This window comes from Chroicocephalus ridibundus, chromosome Z, assembly GCF_963924245.1.
Source record: "Chroicocephalus ridibundus chromosome Z, bChrRid1.1, whole genome shotgun sequence".
Classification (NCBI taxonomy): domain Eukaryota; kingdom Metazoa; phylum Chordata; class Aves; order Charadriiformes; family Laridae; genus Chroicocephalus; species Chroicocephalus ridibundus.
In genome coordinates this window covers 58030754-58052059 of record NC_086316.1, presented here as the reverse complement: position 1 = coordinate 58052059, position 21306 = coordinate 58030754, and the positions used below count along the sequence as shown (strand labels likewise).

The window sequence follows — 21306 nt, the reverse complement described above, 5'->3', positions numbered from 1 at the left end:
CATAGACTTATCTGACCTCTTGCAGAAAGCACCAAGCTTCTGCGGCTTGCAAAAATAGGAAGATCTGTGAACGTGAAACAACTGGCAGATGCATAGCTTCCCCATAAAAAGATCTCCTTTATTTCTTCTTTTCCCACAGCACCACAAGGGACCAACCTCTTATTCCCTGGTCACCCCTCCACCCACAGCTTTCATGCAGTGCTGGGAAATCCTCTCTTCACTGCACCTTGCAGTCGCACCTGGCAAGAAACCTGGCTCCTGCAAGCCTGCTGCCTCAGGGGGCTGCAGGTTCTGCGTTCGCCATGCTGTAGAGGCAGTGGCTGCCACTGACAGGTCTCACTGGCTTACCTTGAATTTTTTAGAGTTGCTAGGGAACTGGCTGGGATAGAAAATTAATTTATTTTTCGGAAAATAAACTTTTCTGAAGTTTATCGTGCAAACCTGTTTTTCCCGACATGTGAGGTGTAGCCTAGTCATTGACTTTTGATTCTTCTGACAGTTATAAAGATTTTTTAATCTTTGTAACTTCCTCATTCAAGATTTTTCAGAATATCTCTTTTTATCTCTTTTCCTAGTATAGAAAGGGAATGTATCTGAATTCTTAATTTTTTTCACATAGCCAAAATATAATTTCCTGTCCAGCTTTTCCTGTAGCAATTAACTTAGCCCACATCACCACAGATATGATGCCGTCATGTTCCGGCTATAAAATTAAAACACGCACATCAATGAGTACAGATCAATAAATACAAAACAGGAAGTAAAAGGTGTTTTCATCGACGCAATTATTTCAGTAAATACTGTGTGGTAGCAGAAGGACAAGCACTACAGAAGATGTGAATTACAGTAATTACCTGAACTTTATATAGCAGTCACAAATAACTCAGTATTTCTATTTATGTGTGTGTGTGATCTGAAACAGCAAAAAAACAGAAGTAAGAAAAATTCTTTTGGAAAGTGAAGCATGTAACAGACAGTATAACAGACAGGGAGAAAGTGCAAATTATACAGGAAAAATAATACTGTAAATTCAGCGGGATGTGTTAACCTGTGGGGAAAACAAATTGCAGGAAGAACATTTATGAATATTTGAAACAACGAAGCATGAGGCAAAGGTGATCTGGGAGACAGTCCTCACCAGCAGGGAGACGAACTGGTGGACTTCATACCAGGCAAGACGGATGCAAACTACACACATATTTATCACATTCTTATGCTTTTGTAGGTACTTTTCTGGAAGAGCAGCTGTTGCTGGTGAGCGGGCCCCCAGCAACACCAACTCTGACGAGGCTCTGAGGGGCCCTGCTGTGCCCCACCTGCCTCTCATGCCCCCATCCTCCTCTCTCATCTTCCCTGCACAAACCCCCAGCCCCAACACGTGGCTTTACACCTCCTAGTCATGGCTGTCCTCTGTCACAACTGGGCCACCTCATTTAAAGACCTGAATTTTGTGAAACCAGCAGCTAAACAGTTTTCCGTGATTCCCTTGTCCCTGACAAACCTGCATCTGCAGACACGCTAAAAGTGGCAGCACGTGGTAGTGGGAATTTGCTCCACTTTATGCCTTCTCTGGTGGAGCTAGGTCCTTTAAGGGAGAGGATCTGTTTGTTGTGCTTACCAGCTGCTTTTGCAGCTGAATTTTGGCTGTATTTTGCAGCTTGAACCTTACTAAGCAGCATAGGGAGGTTTGAGCTGCATGTTGTAATACCCATCGGCCCCAGGTTAAGCAGCCAGGGAGCAACCTGTGAGTGGTATTCAGAGCCTATCATAGCTTTGGGGTACTTTCACCTGCTCGCTAAGAGATGTAAGGCCTCCCACTGCCTCTTCTGGGAGCTCCTGGACACCTCTTCAGGCTGCCCTGGGTCCCAGTCTGAGTTGCTCGACTCCTTTATGGACTGCTCAGGGCACACAAGTGCTTAATGTCAGCTTCCTAGGCTTGCTGGACCACTGTTATGGATGGAAACACATAGTGCATAGGCTTGTAAATCCTTTGTTGAATCTAGCCTGATACCTGTCAGACACTGATATTCTTCAGTGCTGCCTTATCTGATGATGGAGCCGATCATCTTGAGCGCCATCATGTGGCACATACAGGACAACCAGGTAAGCAGGCACAGTCACACGGGTTTATGAAAGGCAGGTCCAGCTTGACTAACCTGATCTTCTTCTATGACAAGGTGACCTGCTTCGTGGATGGGGGAAAGGCTGTGGATGTTGTCTACCTAGACTTTAGGAAAGCCTTTGACAATGTTTCCCACAGCATTCTCCTGGAGAACTGGCTGCCCGTGGCTGGATGGGCGTACACTTCACTGGGTGAAAAACTGTCTGGAAGACCGAGCCCAAGGAGATGTGGTGAATAGAGTTAAATCCAGTTTATGGCGAGACACAAGTGGTGTTCCCAAGGGCCCATTACTGGCGCCAGTTCTGTTTAATACCTTTATCAAAAATCTGGATGAGGGGATCGAGTGCACCCTCAGTAAGTTTGCAGATGACACCAAGTTGGGTGGGACTGTTGATCTGCTTGAGGGTAGAAAGGCTTTGCAGAGGGATCTGGACAGGCTGGATCGTTGGGCCGAGGCCAACGGTGTGAGGTTCAACAGGGCCAAGTGCCAGGTCCTGCACTTGGGTCACAACAACACCATGCAGCACTACAGGCTTGGGGAAGAGTGGCTGGAAAGCTGCTCAGTGGAAAAGGACCTAGGGATCTTGGTCAACTGCTGGCTGAATATGATCCAGCAGTGTGCCCAGGTGGCCAAGAAGGCCAACAGCTTCCTGGCATGTGTCAGAAATAATGTGGCCAGCAGGACTAGGGAAGTGATCGTCCCTTTGTACTTGGCCCTGGTGAGGCCCCACCTCGAGTATTGTGTCCAGTTTTGGGCCCCTCACTACAAGAAAGCCATTGAGGTGCTGGAGTGTGTCCAGAGAAGGGCAATGAAGCTGGTGAGGGGTCTAGAGCACAAGTCTTATGAGGAGCAGCTGAGGGATCTGGGTTGTTTAGCCTGGAGAAAAGGAGGCTGAGGGGAGACCTTATCGCTCTCTACAACTACCTGAAAGATGGTTGTAGCGAGGTGGGGGCTGGTCTCTTCTCCCAAGTAGCAAGTGTAAGGAAAAGAGGAAAGGGCCTCAAGTTGCATCAGGGGAGGTTTAAATTGGATGTTAGGAAAAATTTCTTCACTGAAAGCATTGTCAAGCATTGGAAGAGGTTGCCCAGGGAAGTGGTTGATCCCTGGTGGTATTTAAAAGATGTGTAGATGTAGTGCTGAGGGACATGGTTTAGTGGTAACTTGGTAGTGCTAGGTTAGTGGTTGGACTTGATGATCCAACCATAACGATTCTATGGCTCTATTATCTTGACAAGACAGAGGGAAAAAGTGACATGAAACCCCCTCTCAGAGAGCAGCAGTTATTATCTATGTATGCCCATTTTCTTCCCGTGCCAATATCTCTATGTAGGCATATGTATAGGTATGTATCTGTCATATATGCCTCTGTATGTCCATCTTGGCTCATCCTTGAGGGCTGCTGGAACGCATCTTTCAGAAAGTGCTCAAGCTTGCACCATGGAGGGTTAACAACTGGTAGGCACCCCCTTGAAAGCAGCCCGAAGCCTGCCTGCAGTGCAGGCATGTGAAAAGACAGGACACAGAAAATGAACTTGTCACACTTGCAGCCATTTCCATCACATGAAGTCATGCCTTTACTGTGGGATAGGCAGAATACATCTTCTCTATAGGAAGCCTTCATTATAAAAGAAATAAAACCCATTAAAAGTACCAATACACAATATTCACTCCCATTTGTCTATGAAGGAAACACAGTACAGGACAGCTCAGTGCGAACAAGATTGACTGTAAACTTCTACTACATGAAGATAAAAATTTTATCGCTCATAACAAAATATGCACGTGCAAGATTCAGAGTTTTTTTTTCTTATCATAAGGATCAGACAATTAACTTGGCGTTCAGTTAAGGTGCATTCTTAGTTCAAATTTCAAGGTAATATTTTTTTATTATTATTCCACAAGAAGTAGCACAGTGCACACTAGAATAAAGTGCCGAACTCCTTAGACAAATAAACAGGTTCGGCTCCTCTGCATATCTACATTCTGCTGAAATGCTGAGCAATACAGGGGCCTTACCTGCAGCGTTAACTCAACATAACGCTTGCCTGGGTTGTCCGCCCTTAGCCTCCTCCGTGAAGGGTGCAGCGAAAGTGGTCGCACTGGGAAATAACTCCCTGCTGCCTGTGCCCACACCAGCACCCTGTGCTGTCAGTGCTGCTGTGGCCTCAGCCTCTCTGCGAACTGCTTCACAGTGAGGTGGAGGACAATCAGTTGGCCCTTTCCAACTGATTGGCAAAAACAGTGGTAGCCCAGGAATGTGTTAAACCCACCCAACTCCACCCTGGGTATAGCGTTGAAGCCTTTCTACCATGCAGTGACAGGGGACAGATCCAGCCTGGAATTGCATATTCAGTGCAGGCGTCAATCAAACTACTGTTTCTGCAGCAGGAGAAGATGCAGGGCCCAAGACACAGCAACAGGCTTCTTTAGCTGTAGCTCTGTGTGATGGGACGTCCTCATGGCGCTTTGCATGGCTAATGCAGATTTTTAAGGGCAGATGAAACCCCTGTCAAGCAGGCCATCAGTTTTGAAGCAGGAGCAGAGGTCTGCGATTCGTTATTGTGTGTAATGATCCTGAGATCATTATAAAGAAATAAATAGGTGACTTTTGGTAAAGGAAAAGGTGGTTTACAGGACATACGACCTGAAGGAATTGTGAGAAGGCATTGCAGAGTGGGAAGCACTTGACTTATATCACCTGGTTTTTCGTATCAGCCACAGATTAGCTAGCACTCACTCATACTCTTACCTGCACATTAAGTGGCGCCATGCTTCCTTGGCGCTGTGTAGATGCCTCTAGCTGGGGACTGAGAGAACTGGAGTATTTCAACTTTGGTGGCGTTTTGCTCTGAAATGAAGACTATCCCAAATCACTCCTTACCCAAATGCCTTCATTAGGAAGGGCAGCAGCTGGTCTTGCTGTGTTTTCCTTTTTGCTATGACATAAAAGTGACACAACTTAGGGAAATTCTGTCTAATGATTATACTGTTTTATGAGATTTGTTCTTGATGTTGATGATCTGCTAGATCCTGACAACAAAAGTGAGGATGGTTTTGCAGATCCTTTGAAAACTAAAGAAGCAGTAATGGTGGTGGGAGCTTGAAATAATTGTACTTGATCAGAATGTGTGTCAGCTTTGTACCGTCTGCTGTTTCCTTATAAATACTCTGATTTGTTGTAAATGAACATCCACCACACCTGGATAAACACGGGGCAGAAAAGTACAGCACTGGTTGATCAGACATGAAACATCACATGAGATACCATAAAGCTTCTGTGAGATACAATGCGAGATTCTGTGTTGTGGTGCAGCTCAAACAGATACAGACCAGGACGGGGTGAGAGAGGAGACCTGGTACTTTCAGGACTCCTGGCCAGTCAGAAATCAAAACTCTCTCCTCTAAATGAAAGATATGAGGCTCAAGCGCCCTATGGAAAGTGTCTGTGAAGAGATTCCTCCTCCTGATCCGCAGGGAGGGCCTACAGTAGGAAGAGCTAGAGACGTCCTCATCGCATCAGGCAAGACTCTCTCAGGATTTGCACAAATGATCTACAGCATCTAGACCCAAGCAATATATTAGAAAGGTTTATTGCATTGACTACGGAAGTCCCACGTTTCTCCCAGACCACAACAGTGCCACAGTACACAGGAACAAACCCTGTTATAGGCCATGGCAGAAAACTCTCATAATCATTTGTTGTTACTTGTATGTAATCTACCTCATTGAATATCACCCAACAATACCTGCAATAAACTCGTTATTGCAATAAAGATTTGAGTCTGAGCCTATTTTTTCAATTTGTTCACTGTGTACAAGGGACGTTATACAACAAAGCTAGGCAAGGTCTAGTTAATCACTCAATTGTTGAAAATATTAAGAAACATAATTTATAATGTTCCAAACAAGGTAGAATTAACAGACAAGGCAAGATCTGATTGTGGAGTTTGCTACACCCCATCAAAAACTAGTGGGTATACTCTCCAAGACAAAATCCACAGGCTGATTCTAAAGACTATTATTTTTTGTATTGGAGATAGCAATATTTAGGTCTAAAATCTCTTGGTAGCAAGCATGTCTGAATTTCAGATGTCTAAGTATATTTGGAAAACAGAGTATAGATGTTCCTGCCTAGCTTTGAGCAGTGACCCTTTTGAAGATCAGTCAATAAATATTGCTGGAAGAGAGAAGAGAATAGCAGTAAAGGAGTACAGTTGAACCTGCAGACAAAGAACGAGATTTCTTGTATGCCTGTGTGCTTTTTCAACATTATGCAATTTTGATTTCTTTCATTTTATATACTAAATTCATTTATTATATCACATTGCAAGCTACAAATCTATCCTTTTTCAACGGAATATTAAAAGTATCAAGGCAGTTGAATAATGTCATAAAGACAGAAGGAGATAATAATCTAGCAAAAGATGAAAATGCGTGATTAAGAAAGAAGGATATTTTCCCTTCAAACTTTTAACAGGGAATTATGAACAGTATTTTTGTTGTTTATTGTCGGATTTTTTTTAAGACAAACAAATACAGGTCTCATTCATAAACTAACAAAGTGTGTAGATCATTGTAAATTGTAACATGCAACGAATGCAGCAGGTCAGTATGCACTCTGGAGATTACAGTGGTGAAGGAATGGTGCAGGAAGTTTCTGTTTCCTTCCTTAAAGTAGGTTTAAGATTACAAATTAATCTCAAAAGAGATTATGAGTATCTCGAAGAGTTAATGAATATCTTAAAACTGCCTGTTTCTCTTAATTGTCCAAAGGCCAGTTGATCCTGAAGCATATAAAATACCAATGCACGAAGAAGAGAAGCATAGCCGAGGCGGTCATCAAACAGCAAACAGGAACCAAGCGCTGTGTCTGCTGGGAAAGATGCCAAAATGTGGGTTTACCTTCATTAGCCTTTTTGTGCTGTTACTCGGTTTCTCCATTATTTGTGTGGGAGTCCTTTGCATTTCCACACGCTCCTCCACATGCAGATGTGGAAATAATGAGGTGGTGTTTTATTGCCTGTTAGCTTTGGGGCTCTTTCTCCTCCTGACTGGCATTTCCTGGAGCACTTGGTATGAAGTCTTGAAATACAGGCGCCCCTTCACCACCTTCATTCGAAATCCCAGCCGTAGAGAGCTACGTGTCCGCACCATAGACAGGTATGTGTTGCAGTACTGCTGCTGATGCTGTTTTGGGAGGGAGGGATGCTGTTTTGGGAGGGAGGGATGCTGTTTTGGGAGGGAGGGATGCTGTTTTGCAAACATACTGTGAGAAGAGAGAAGCTATACAAGGTGTTTGCAAAATAAAAAAAAAATGTTGCCATTTTATTATATTTCTATGGAGCGAATGGCATTTGGAGATTTGATTTGCTAGAGCAAGCAGCAACGTGCAAACAGCAATTTGCACACACAATACATACAGTAAGGTATACTACGGGAAACACAGCAGGTCGCACAGGGTGGTCTAAAGCCATGCACGGAGGGAGCAGGTGCAGCTATGCCAACTTCATGGAGCTCCTGCCGGAGCACCATTAGTTTCAGCTCAAGAGACAATTCCAGATGTGCTGCTGTGGGATACGTGCTCATATTACTTATTAACAATGAGGTAGGCAGGGAGCTTCAGCTCCCTATATGGCCCCTGCTAGAGTTTTCTTGTATAATTGACCCCACTATTTCTGAGCAAAGTCTGATGCTTTGAGAGAGTTTCTTAAACTGACTGGCGCTGGGCCTGACAAAGGTCTTTAACAGGGTCACTGGATACAAATTACTTTTCTCGGACTGTTGTGGAAACCACACCAGAAACACTGACAATGGGTGCTCCAAAAGCACTATGAAAACACCGTTCAGCAAATTTTGGTGAGATAAGCAGAAACACGCAAAATGTATTTTAAAACTGTGGAAAACAACAATAGCTGTAATAATAAATAACTCACTAATTTAACTTCTTCGGACAGAGACCTCTTTCTTCTTCCAAATCAAACTTCTCTCGGGTTGAAATACTCACATGCATGAGTGTTTGCATGCCATGGGTAGGAACTCTCACGAGGAAGGCTTGTCTTTTTTAAATGTTGTGTTTTAATAAAACATTTTGCAGAAAGACATAGATAATGATGACAGCTGTTTTATATTAATATATTCCATTGATCTAAACATACTTACGTTTCAATTTACAGTTTAAGCCTCATCTAAGCTTTGGAAACATAACAGACAAAGCATCTAACCAAGCTCTCTGAGATAAATCACATTTCACTGTGACATGTTTCTTTTTGGTTTGCTTTTTTTCAGGCCTGACTTCTACCCCCCTTCCTATGAAGACAGCACAGATCCTGAAAAACAGACCTTCCCGCTGCCAGTTGCCTCCACACTAAAACAGCAAGAAGTCATCAATATCCCTCCACCCCCATATAGCGAAAGCAGTGCGCAGTTCATCAGTGAAACTAACGAGCAGGAACAGCCACCACCTTACGAATTATCAGTGTGGCAGCTACTGCAGCAGCAAACAGCTGACCAACACTCAAACCCTGGAAGGGAGTCAAATTCCCATCCATCCACACAAGGAAACAGTTACCAACAGGATACAGATTGCCCGAGCATCTCAGAAAAAGCAACGCCTGTCAGAGCAGCTGAAACAGGCAGTGGGTAAAATCCTGTGTCCGTGAAGTGGGGAAAACTGGAAGATGCCATGTGTCAGTGACCCCTAACAGTACGTCACTTAGGGTGAAACCGCCCAGGAGAAGCACTGACCATTTGTGCGTTTGAGTGGAGCTGGAGAGGACACACACAAAGATGCTCAGTATTTCAAAGCAGAATGAATCCCCGTTAAGATAGAAATGATTGGACTGTATCTTGTAGAAGTCAACATCACTGGCAACAGGAGTTTCTTATGCTGCAAGGCAAAGGAAGCTTCATGCTGCCATCAGTCTTAAATGTCTTGTGCCTCATAAGAAGTGTCAGCTGGAAGTCCTCACTTCTGGTTTTGTAACATTAGCTGATGGGAAACCTATGAACTCGGCTTTTGTTTGGAATTTGTAAATTATTTGTTGTAACTGGTTATTTTTGTATCGTATGTCTTTCAAGTTAATTGTTTTATTCTGGGGTACTAATAGCTGGTATTTACTATTGAATTAATGAATAAATTTTGTATTTAAAACAAATGCTATGTATTTGCTTATATGACAGAAGGTGTCCATGGTTCAGGGTAAGCACACAATACAATACAGGTAATACACTTCCTAGCTGCTAAACAGAAAACCTTGGTTATGCCCACAGGTCCTCAAAGGGAACTAGCAATTGGAGGAGGAAAAACTTTCTCTGATTCACTCCTCTGTGCCGTCTCTAAAAGCAGTTGCTTCCACTGCAGCTGACTCAAGACTGTGGGAACTCGAGGTCCTGTACCCTGTTACTGACCCAGGTGGCCTCATGGTTAGGGAACAATTACCAGCATGAGGACAGGCTTAGACGCATCCTCTTTCCGTTACATGTTTCCTTCCTTCCCCAAAATCACTGAAGCAAATTTGCATCCAGGCCACTGTCATGCATAATTCCAGATGACAAGAAAAATTTCGTGGATGTTCACTCAGATTTGGACCTGCAAAACTGACTGTAGGTGGAGTTTTGCTTTTTGTTGCAGAACCAGTGATACAGAAAAGTCATCACACTTTCCAGATGCTGACATACCCTAAGTCAACAACTTAGCACTATGGCTGCATATACATTAGAAATGCAAGCCATGGTGGTGATGGTAACAATGGCTACGGCCAGGGAAGTGACAATTGCCTCAGTTTTTTCTTCCAAAGAATTTCATCCTTTATGGGAAGGATTGATAAACCTTCAGCTGATGTAAGAAGAAAGGAAAGCAGGATAAAATGGGGTGAAGAAACTACAGAGAAAGGAAAACCAATTCAAGACAAGCTGAGGAAGAGAAATGTATTATAACAATCACAGGCTAAAAAAGAGTTCCTGAAAAAGGTAGAAGCTGGTAGAAGATGTCATCAGCATACACACACATTTTCAAAGTGATTGAGAAGTCACGCAACACAGAGAGAACAGTAGAAATCAGAGGAACACTGCACATTATTTCCAAAACAGCTGAAGTGAGGATCTCCTACACCAAGCCACCTTGCTATGGTCTTACCTCCTAGCACTACCTTGAAATGCCTTGCTTCTTTACGCCAGCGACACAGATCCCGAAGGCTGTGTGCACTGCACAAGTCTTAGTGCAGGGATCAATCACAGCAGATAAGGCTGATTAACCAGGAGATCTCCTGTGGAAAAATGCTTGTCCTGTGCCAGTTCAACTTTTTTTTTTTTTCTTTCCTCTGGAAATCTAACTTTTCCACCAGATAACTTTTAAAGCAAGACCACATGAGTGGGAAATGACTGAGACTACAGGTAGCTCTGAGAGCAAGTACTGCAGGAGTACTGCTGAAAGTTGCTCTTGGACCACCTCACTATAGGAAATGACATTCAGATTCTTTCCACATAGTTTATGGACAATCAGGAAGAGCTAATCCTCTTTTCCTTTCCCCCAATCCCAGGGCAGTCTTGCAGTGCCCCTTTTTAGCTCCAGGTTTCTGCGCTGTGAGGTCTCAATGGATCCAGGAATGTGAAACCAAAGATAACTGCGTTTTCAACCTGCATCATGGAAGAAAGTATCTGAGACATGAAGGTTACTGAGATGAGGAGAAAACTAAGGTTAATACCTAATATTTTATTTGATACAATACATTTTTCAGTTCATGTTTTCAGTTAATTAACTATTTGGCTATGAGCTTAATGGAAAATGGTGTAGACAATTAGCTCGAAATTTTCAGCAATCTTAAAGCAGCAAAAGGTTTTAAATGGTTTGCTTTTGATCACACTTACCAGCATGAAGTCATCTTTGCCAAGAATAACACCTGTAAGTTTTACATTAAAAGGCATTTTCTTTGGACTGGAGAATACAAATAGGTCAAACTAGGACTTCAGAACAGAACAGGTTCTTCAGAGCATTGGCAACAATTTCCTGACACAGGTAACTGAGGAGGCAACAGGAAGGTGCATGGCTGTCCTGATACAATACCAAAAGAAATGAATGGGCATGTGAAGTCCTTTGCTGCAGTGATCACAAGATGGTGGAGTTCAGGATCTTTAGAGGAGGGAGAAGGGCAAAAAGGGGGATTGAAGTTATCAGAGCAAAGCTTAATCTCTTTAGAAATATGCTTGGAAGAACCCCATGGGTTATGGCCCTGGAGAGAAGATAAGTCCAGGACAGCTGTTTGATGTTCAAGGATCACCTCCTTCAAGCTCAGGAATGGTTCATCCTGACCCACAGAAATCAAACAAAGGCAGCAGGAGCCCTGCATGGATGACCAGGGAGCTCCTGACTAAACTGAGATATGAACAGGAAGTGTACAATAAGTGGAAGCAGGGGCAGGTGACCCAGGAGGAATATAGAGACACTGTCCAATTATGCAGGGATGAGATTAGGAAAGCCAAAGCCCACCTGGAGTTGAATCTGGTGAGGAACATGAAGGGTAACAAGAAAAATTTCTATAGGTACTTTAGATGAAAGAGGACATGGAAAAGGCTGAGGTATTCCATACTTTCTTTGCCTCTATCTTTTCTGGTAAAACCAGCCTTCAGGGATCTCAGCCCTTGAGACATGAGGAAAAGTCTGGAGCAAGGAAGACTTACCCTGGCTGGAGCAGGATGAGCTTAGGGAGCACTTAAACTGGATATACACAAGTCCATGGGATGATTTGGGATGTATGCACAGTGCTGAAGAAGCTGGACCATGCGATTGCAAGGCCACCCTCCATTATCTTTGAAAGATTGTGGTGACTGGGAGAGGTTCCTTCAGACTGGAAGAGAGCAAATGTCACTCCTGTCTTCAAGAGAAGAAGCAGTATCTGGGGAGGTACAGGCTGGTGAGCCTCATCTCAGTCCCTGGGGAAGTGATGGGGCAACTAATTACGGAAACCCTTGTGAAACCCAGAAAGGACAACAAGGTGACTGGGAGTAGTCAGTATGGATTTATGAAGAGGAAACAATGCTTAGCCAACTTGATAATGTTCTACAATGAGATGACTCACTCAGTGGATGAGGTGAGAGCAGTGGATGTTGTTTGCTTCGACTTTAGCAAGGCTTTCGACACCATCTCCCATAACATCCTCATAGACAAGCTGACAAAATATGCTTTAGATAAGTGGACGGTGAGGTGGATTGAAAAGTGGCTAAACAGCTGGGCCCTCAGGGTTGTGATCACTGCCACAAAGTCCAGCTGGAGGCCAGTTACCAGCAGTGTGCCCCAGGGGTCATATTGGAGCCAATGCTCTTAACATTTTCTTTAACCATCTGGATGATGGGGCAGAGCGCACCCTCAGCAGTTTTGCAGATGATGCAACACTGGAAGGAAGAGCTGACACACCAAAGGATTTTGCTGCTATTCAGAGGGACCTGTATGGGCTGGAGAAACGGGCCAACAGGAACCTTGTGAAGTTCAGCAAAGGGAAATGCAAAGTACTGCTCTTGGGGAGGAATAAACAAAGGCATCAATACACACTGGAGCCAGTGGGCTGGAAAGCAGCTCCACAGAGAAGGACCTGGGGATCGCATGCTAGACAAAAAGTTGGCCACTCGCCAGCAATTCACCTGCACAGCAAATATGCCCAATGGCATCCTGGGCTGCATTAGGAAAAGCATCACCAGCAGCTGGAGGGAAAGTGATCCTTCCCTCTGCACAGCACTAATGAGATTTATCTGAAGTGCTGGGACCAGGTCTGGGCTCTCCAGTACAAGAGAGACATGGACATACTGGAGTCCCTCCAGCTAAAGGCCACAAAGATCAAGGTACTGGAGCATTTGTCATATGACGAGAGGTTGAGAGAGCTGGAAGTTTTTAGCCTAGAGAAGAGAAGGCTTGGGAGGGATCTTATTGATTTCTGTAAATACCTGATGGGAGAGAAAAAGATGGAGCTGGGCTCTTCTCAGCCATGCCCAGTGACAGGACAATACACAATAGGCACAAGCTGAAATTTCATCTGAACACTCAAGACACTTGGGGTTTTTTTCACTATGGGGACTAGTCAAGCACTTGTACAGTTTGCCCAGAGAAGTTCTGGAGTCTGCACCCTTGGAGATAATCAAAACCCAGATGGACATGGTCCTGGACTACCTCCTCTACCTGACCCTGCTTTGAGCTGAGGGATGGACTAGGTGATTCTAGTCCTCAGGGACTAGGTGGTCCCTTCCAACCTGAAGGATTCTGTGATTCCATGGTTCAGGTGAGTACTGCTGCCTTCCAAATTGTCTCTGAACACAATGTGCTTCTGATCCTGCCACTAACTCTCTTACAGAAGGGGACTTCTCCCAAGGGAAAAGGTAATAACCATTCAGCTGTGCTGACAGGTGAATTCGCTGGTGTTTTGACTTAGCTCAAACCATTTTATGCTGAAGAGCAGATGCTTGAAGCATGTGTGGTAAAAAGCCACAATCGTGTTCCCCAACAAGACTACGCCAAACATCTTGTGGCTTCTTGTCACATTGGCACTACTCTTCTCCCGTTTTCAGTAATTCGGTCTCAGCTGTTGTGTTCTTGTAAACTGTTAAAGGAAGTTATGTCAGAGACACCAATTCATACGGCTCCAAATTTGCCTTTATTTCCCTTCAGTGTAGACTATCTCAGATCATGACAGCAGTTACTAAAGTACACTGCCATTAAACAGATGAGATTATAGAGTTTTCTTTAATATTGAACACCATTAAATCCTTCTTAGACTACGCTCCCTTCCCACCTTTAATTCCTTTTTCTCTCTTTCCCTCTCTCAAATCCATTGTTGTCCTATTAGCATTCTTTTAGCACATCTCTCTCTTTCCATCTGAATCCAGCAATTTGTCCTCTCCTAATCCTCTCTGCCACCTGCTGCCTCTTCCTCTGTTCCTGGGACCCACTTAAGCCCTCTGCTAATGTACCTTGAAATTGTTCTCTCTCTGGTCTCTGAATTCTTCTTTCTCCTTTTCCTCTGGTGTGCTTGGGAGTATGTCTTTGTATCGCTGGGTACAGAAAAATCTGAGATTTTTGGGAAACAGAATTACTGTCCAAGTAAATGTTAGTGCAATCATAGCTGAACAACACAGGAATCTTGCAATTTCTAGACTTGATAAAACTGCTAATCCAACAATAGCCACAAAAGGGTCTGTGTCTCTGTCATAGCGCCTAGACGCCGTGATAAGACAAACAGTATTAGTAATAGTTTTCCCTCTACTAGATATACGGCCTGGTTTTCAAAGCCTTGCATCTTTGCATAAGTTCATATATGTTGCTCTTCTCCAAGCATTCATCTCTCATGTTAATAAGTAAAAGACCTCAGGAAATGCAGCACACTTTATGGGATTATGGCTACAGTCCTTCCCCAAATACATCAGATATAAAGATATACACTGTACTTCAGCCTTACAAAGTTTTATTCATCTTCTCGTAATTAACTGGTGGGAACTACCAGTTGTTACATTTTATCAATATCACCAGCCATCATAAAAAAGGGATGGTGATGACTGCTGTTTGACAGCTATTCAAAACAACACACAAACAGCCCTTTTCTCCATTTCAGTGCAGAGGCAAAACTATTGTTCCTGAAGTGCAGGATGAAGCCAGTACTCGGATTTTAAAATATATCCTTTGATCACAAAAACTGCCTTCACAAAAGCAGACTGCCATCTACATCAGGTAATGCTCTGGTGACTTTCTGACAAAAGCACAAGTATGTTCCTTCACAGTCCTGATTTGTTTCTCATGAGTCTTCCCACCACATCTTGAAAGACACCTGGCTTCAGTACATCTTACTTTTCAAAGTGCAAGTCCCAGAAGCTAGGCAAATGGGAGTGTGTGTAAGAGATTTTAGAAGTTCTTGGACTGCTGTTCAGAACGTTCTTTCATGGAGCCCAGTAATTTGAACTAAGTAAATGTGATAATCCAGAGTATGTCTATGCTTGACTGTGTGTGATCCACTAGTTAGAAGCTTACTATCCTGCACCTTGAGGAGTCTATTAAGAAAAATGAAAAATTAGATAAACAAGGTTTCTGTAAGGATAAATATTCATACAGTCAAAAGTAGATGTCCAAACTGTGTGAGAATGCCATGGTTGCCACAAAAAAAAAGTCTTTATAAATAGAACTAAAGCCTTAAAATCTCTTTCGGTTTATGTGAATACTTAATGCTAAGGTAGAATACTATGTGAGAACATTACTACCTCATCTGTTTAGAGTCAATTAAGTAGATAATGTAGTTTTATTAAAGGCAGTTTTATTAGGATGCTTGAAAGTGCAGTGTGTCTTGTCAACAATTACATATTAAGACAGAAATACAGCATTACTCTTTATTGTGTACTAAGTGCCATGGCAGTTTTTTGACAGAAGTGTTGAAAGAAACCGAAACAATCTCCTTTGCTGCGGTATTATATAAATTGCACTAAAATTTGACAACCACAATGAACTGAAACACACTGCAAAGAGGCAAGTTGCACAAAGCCACCTTGACACCATACAAGTGACCACACTGTTCCCAAGGAAGCAAAACTTTCAAACAAGTCACATGCATAAAGTGTTTGTGTTCTTCAGAGCACAGTATTGTAGCTAGAACTGCAGTATCATTTCACAAGCAGAAAAATGCTGATGTCCATATCCCCAATATCCTTCTCAGATCTATGCCGGGACATCCTTTTCTCCCTTTGCACTCCCCAGATTTTTATTCCATGATCCACTGTTACAAAGAATCTAACAGAAACTGCATCCAGCTGGTGAACCAGACAAGTATTTCTATTCAATTCACTAGCATTTGTTTTCATTTCCTCTTCACTACACACTTCACTTACCACTTTGTGCTAAGTGGAGCATGAGTATTCATTTTTTAAGTATAACTTAAAAAACTTCCATATTAACACCTTCATGAAAAATTGCTGAACTTGCAATGATTACCTTTCAAACACAGTAAGCACCAATATCACCTGCTGATATGAGGAATATAGCAAAAGACAGCCAGATTCCACACCCGACATACTGCTGGAAGGACACAATCAGCTTCCATAGCACAAATGCCTCCCTTTGGAGGAAAAATCCACAAAGAGTCAAAAAATCAGGAAAATCTAAAGGCACAAGTCACATTGGTATGCTTTAAAAGCAGGGGTAAAAAAAATTATGGGATAACCCCTTCTTTGGGAGCATGTGCAAGTGTGTATACAACACTGCTGCCAGCGTGCATCTGTGAGTGACAGGAGAGACTGGAGAGGAGGAGTGGTGTCAGGTGAGGAAATACACCTTCTGCAAAGCTTAGTATACAGCCCTTATGCCTCAGACATGCTCTGTATATGTCTTCGTAAACCAACTAGGTGACAAGGATCCCAAACAATATTCACCAAGCATGTCTTTGCTTTGCAACTCCTCCCCCTCTCTCCCTAACTGAAATTTCCCCAACCTTTATCACAGCATTCAAAACCAAGCAGTTTTCCTTTCCTGTCACGTTGCTGACAACACTTGAAGGTTAAGGACTCTTTCTTTGGTTATACTGTTATCTGAAATTAAGATATTGCAGGTAAAACAAAGAATTCAATACACTATTGTATTTGGAGATCAATGCAAATGAATATGCTCGATATTATATTGAATTTTTCTTCCCACCCTACCTCTATCCCCAAGAAAACTTTTAAAATCATACAAGGCACAAATGGCTAACGTGTTTCAGCAAGGTCTTGTCTCTTCCTTGCTGTTTCTCTTTTGGCCCTGATTTAACAGTCTTCCGTGGCTTCAGGTGATGACAGTGGGTCCCTTCCGCCCTGTCCTCTCATGAATCTGAGATATTTTCAGTGCGATTGCTATAAGAGGACTCAGCACAGCCTGAAGAGGAAGAAATACACTGAATTACACAAAGCAGAAATATCAACAGACATCTTATATTTATAAATCCCCCCCTTTAACTGTAGTATAATATAATAGTAAATAATTTAATAATAAACACTGACACAGTTACAGTGTCTATACTGTCATACCTGACACAATGAAGTGTCATGCTGAGCATATGTTTCGTGTAATCTTACACTGAGTATGCCTAAACTATGCAGAAAAAAGATACCAGTAAATACACTACACTGACAATATCTCTACGTAACACGAGTTGTGGAGCTCTTGTGAAATCTGCTGTACAAAACAGCCTAGATATCACAAAAGTAGAATTATTTCAATTCCGATGACTGGAAGCCATGTAGATGAGATTTTCTTCCCATGCACACTTAATCTGTGAGGCTTAGGGTCAGAAGTACTGTAACGATAACCTGTTTAACAGAAATCACAAAAGTGTGTTTTTAGTAATACCACCTGCAAGTGTATTAAATAGGAAAAATTCCAACAGAAGCAGCATGAACTCTCAAGTTTTAGGCTACAGACCTTATTAAATGCCCATATATATGAAACTGCCCAGATGGGTGAGTGCAGATAGCAACTATGATAGTACCATACGAAAATCAAGAATTATAATTTTTCAAATGGCAAGTGAATCTTCTCTCAGTTAAATGATATGCAAAGACAAACTGGCAAAAATGAGTTTTGTGTGAAAACCTTCTTTTCAGAGAATATTTGATTACCAAACTAGTAAGGTAATTTTCTGACCCTCAGAGATTTCCCCCTACCACCTCTTTCAAATAAACTACATTCTGGCTTTAAACCTATGAGGTTTAAAAATCAAATAATATCAAACAAAACTGCTTTAAAAGTACACATAACTTTTTAATAACCTTAACATAATCAAGACTTCGAATCTGTTTCAGCCACCTAATAGTTTCTGACAGTACGAGGTGTTTGCTTTATTTATAGAAATTATAGACAGTTAAATCAAGAGTGAGGAGACAAACTAATGGAACAAGCAGAGTCACAGAGTAACACCATGAATGCCACTGATGTCAAATGAGTTTATGATCAAATTTAATTATGCACAAGTGTGAGCAGTCTGGCATGTTATTGTTCAAAAAGCTCCATATTTGTAGATATCTATCTACTGAATAATCACTGAAGCAGAATACAAGTCCCTTAAAGTCAAACATGCTTAGAGGAGATTAATATGCGGAGCACAAATTCACATCTGTGGGCAAATGCTGCAAAAGTAAATACTGAAATGTGCTAATTTATAAGGTCTGGACCATATCATTCCTTCCTTTCAGCAACATGGATTAAGGAGAACTGAAAGAAGACCAAAGCATCCGAATTCCCTCTGGCACTCCCCCAGAGAAACCTCTTCCTTATTTAATCTAAAAATCTAAAAAGCACAGGAAAATTAGAGTTGCCAAAAGCAACCCTACTGACCAGCTTTACTTGACCCTGCTTTCTTAAGCAACAAATGCACTCTGAAGAAAAAAAAAACAGAAACAAAAAAGCTCTACACAATGCTTTGAACAAAACACAAAATCAAATGAGTTTATGTGACATCCATTTACATAAACGATTTAGCTGCTGCTCTTTTGCCAAGTCATTCCAATTACTACTTAATATTCTCCTTGTTAAAATCACGCTTCTCAACAGAGAAAGTCCTATTTGAGTTCTGTCCTTTCTCACTTCAATTTTAGTACACTTTCTTCGTCCTGCAGATGTGAAAAACCCAAAAGTGGATTCTTTTTGGAACAGCAAGAGCAGAGCAGAATAACAAGAAACTAGAGTAAGGAACTAGAGCCCTTTAAAAACTCCTTTATCTCTGCAATGAATGGTTTACATTTCAGTCGCAAAAGATAAATCCTAGCCAGTAATCATTTATAGTTAGTATGACTCTAGAAAAACTTCTATATCTTACAAAGATCTTGATTTAAAAATATTTTTCAAATGGTTCTTTCTACTTAAGAAATTGTAAAACTTTACTATTGACATGTCAACTCAAAATGGCAACTGCAATGACTGTACATGAACAACGAATTTATCTCTTGGAAACTGTTTGGGAGATATGGCATGTTATTTGTTAAATAAAAATTAAGAACTGGAAACTCATAGAACTGACTTAAATCCCAATTTTGCTTTAGTAATAACAGATAGAAGTTATACCTCTAAAAAAATAACTTGTAGCAATGATTATTCATACCAGGAAATACATCAAACAAGTAAGTATCTAACATAAGGCAAATAAATATCAAAAGCCCTTTGCTTGGCAGTAATCTGTACCAGAACTGTCAGAGCTGTATGACTCCTGTTTGTCTCATGTAGCATTTTTTCCATCTGTGACCTTGCAGGAAAACTCCATACAACTCCCTTTCGTTCAGCCAAGTTCTCAGGTAATATTTGCCCCATGATGCATCTGTTTATCAAAGGCTCAGGCAGGGCCAAAATGTACCTGCCTGCAGGTTAAAAGCTCAGCATGTGTCTGGAGTTTGGCTTTAGAAAATATTTTTCTCAGAACAGATGGACAAACGCCATCTGTATGTCAAGAAACGCCTTGTGAAAACCTATTACGTGTCGCACTTACACTAAAACTTGCCAACTTTCATGAAAAATTCATGCAGTTCTGATGTAAAATCACCTGTCCAGACTTCGCCTGGAAAGCCCGTGAATCTTTTCTCTTCCGTCTCTCCTCTAGCCTGCACTGAATTTTAATCTTGTTAGCAAAACCAAATGTAGGTGAGTTTTACACAGTCTAGGCATGGACATTTTCCATAGGTCTCAAGTTCATTTTCCCCAGTCCAAGCTAAGTGTCAAGACCAAGATGCCCCATCAGTCTCACCAGTGAAAAGAATTCTCCAGAATTTATCTGGGACAAATAAAGCAAAGAAAAACCCTCAGAGAATCCTCAAAGAGAATCCAAAGAAAAACCAAAGAGAATCCTCAAATAGGATCTAAACATTTTAGTGAACACCAAGTAACTAGAACTCTCTTTGACAGTTCTGCATTTTGCATCCAGCATCATGTCCACCAGTGTTATTTTGGGCTCTCTCAGCTTTACATACACCCAAGTGAATGAACAGGGTGGAACACTAGGAACACAGGGTCAATTATTTGCATATATATCAGTATTTGTAAAACATTAGACAGTAAACCGTTTGCACCCGATTCTGGGATCACAGGGAGAGGTAATGTAAGGCCACACAAATTAGCCAGTCGTTAGAAGAATGTCCTACTGGGGACAAAGATCCAGCATCAATCGGCTAAACCTTGTATGACTGTTAGATAGGCATTTAGGCACCTGAAGTACTAATAATCAAAATGACACTTCAGACAGTAATTATTTCAGAACGAACATTCAGACCTTGCTAGATTTCTAAGCAGAGCTGGCATAGTACATGTTCCAGAAGAATACACTTCCCTAGAACAATTGTTAATTCCTCAAAATTAAAGAGTGATAAACAAGTTGGTTAGTACTGCATGAAGTCGTCAAAGAAGGGCTATAGTTTAATTTTAGGAGCTCTGTAAACATAGAAGATGTGCCAAGTATATTCCAACTCTGCATCTTCCCTCTCTAAAAACTGCTGTCAAACGCCAAATTCTACCTCTTCAGCTACTTGTCTACCGAATTTAGTATCAGTTAAAGTAGTTTTCCCGTTCATAAAGGTAGCCTTGAGAAAAACATGCTTGCATAACGCTTTAAAGTCACCAAAAGGTGTAATTTCTACGTGGCGTTATTATTATTATTGTACAAATCATAGGTTTCAGGCATGTGCATCTTTTTCCTCTCCTGACACTTAAATTCATTCTCAGTCCTTCTCTTTTTATCATTTAAATATTACACAGAAGGTTGCTCAGAGATGTCAGGGTAACTGAAACAGCTGGAAGTCCTGGAACAAGGACATAGCGGAATTGAGAAATAACTCCTTCCTTTCATACCTCTTCCTGCTCCCATGTCATTTTCCCTCTTTCATAAGGCTGCTTAGAGCTGCTGTTAGCCCTTTGTAACCTGGGCAACAGAATCACTACCACATGAACTAAGGGAAATAAAAAGAAAGGCAGAAGAGAGGGGCAAATCCCCCAGAACATGTTTTGATGGCCTTACCTGTTAGAAGGAGCTTTTCCTTTGGCTGTAAAGTACTTTAAAAGCCAAGCCAATACACTTACAAAGCAATGCTAAAGTGATGGAAGAGACACAAAGAATGGAATGAAACAACCACAAAGTGAGCTCAGCACTGAGATCACACAGTCTGGCACCACAGCTGTATCTCCTGCAGGGCTTCTGCCATAAGGGCTCAA

The 21306-nt window shown here is 41.9% G+C and overlaps 2 protein-coding genes across 2 annotated transcripts in view; one reads left to right on the top strand and one right to left on the bottom strand.

Moving 5' to 3' along the window:
* The first annotated feature begins 6769 nt into the window (after positions 1-6769).
* On the top strand, positions 6770-8952 carry TMEM252 (transmembrane protein 252). The gene is made up of 2 exons (XM_063320436.1): positions 6770-7283; positions 8409-8952. The coding sequence occupies exons 1-2, from the start codon at positions 6928-6930 to the stop codon at positions 8764-8766; spliced, it is 714 nt and encodes a 237-aa protein (XP_063176506.1). The 5' UTR covers positions 6770-6927; the 3' UTR covers positions 8767-8952.
* A 6513-nt stretch (positions 8953-15465) lies between these two features.
* Positions 15466-21306, bottom strand: part of PGM5 (phosphoglucomutase 5) — an 81666-nt gene continuing 75825 nt past the window's right edge. The window contains exon 11 of the mRNA XM_063320435.1: positions 15466-16992. Within this exon, the coding sequence (XP_063176505.1) occupies positions 16903-16992 (90 nt within the window). The 3' untranslated portion in view covers positions 15466-16902. The remainder of the gene's footprint in view (positions 16993-21306) is intronic.

Coding starts and splice junctions, on each gene's coding strand:
- TMEM252 (XM_063320436.1), top strand. CDS start 6,928: ATGCACGAAGAAGAGAAGCATAGCCGAGGCGGTCATCAAACAGCAAAC. Junction 7,284..8,408: donor CGTGTCCGCACCATAGACAG/GTATGTGTTGCA, acceptor GCTTTTTTTCAG/GCCTGACTTCTACCCCCCTT.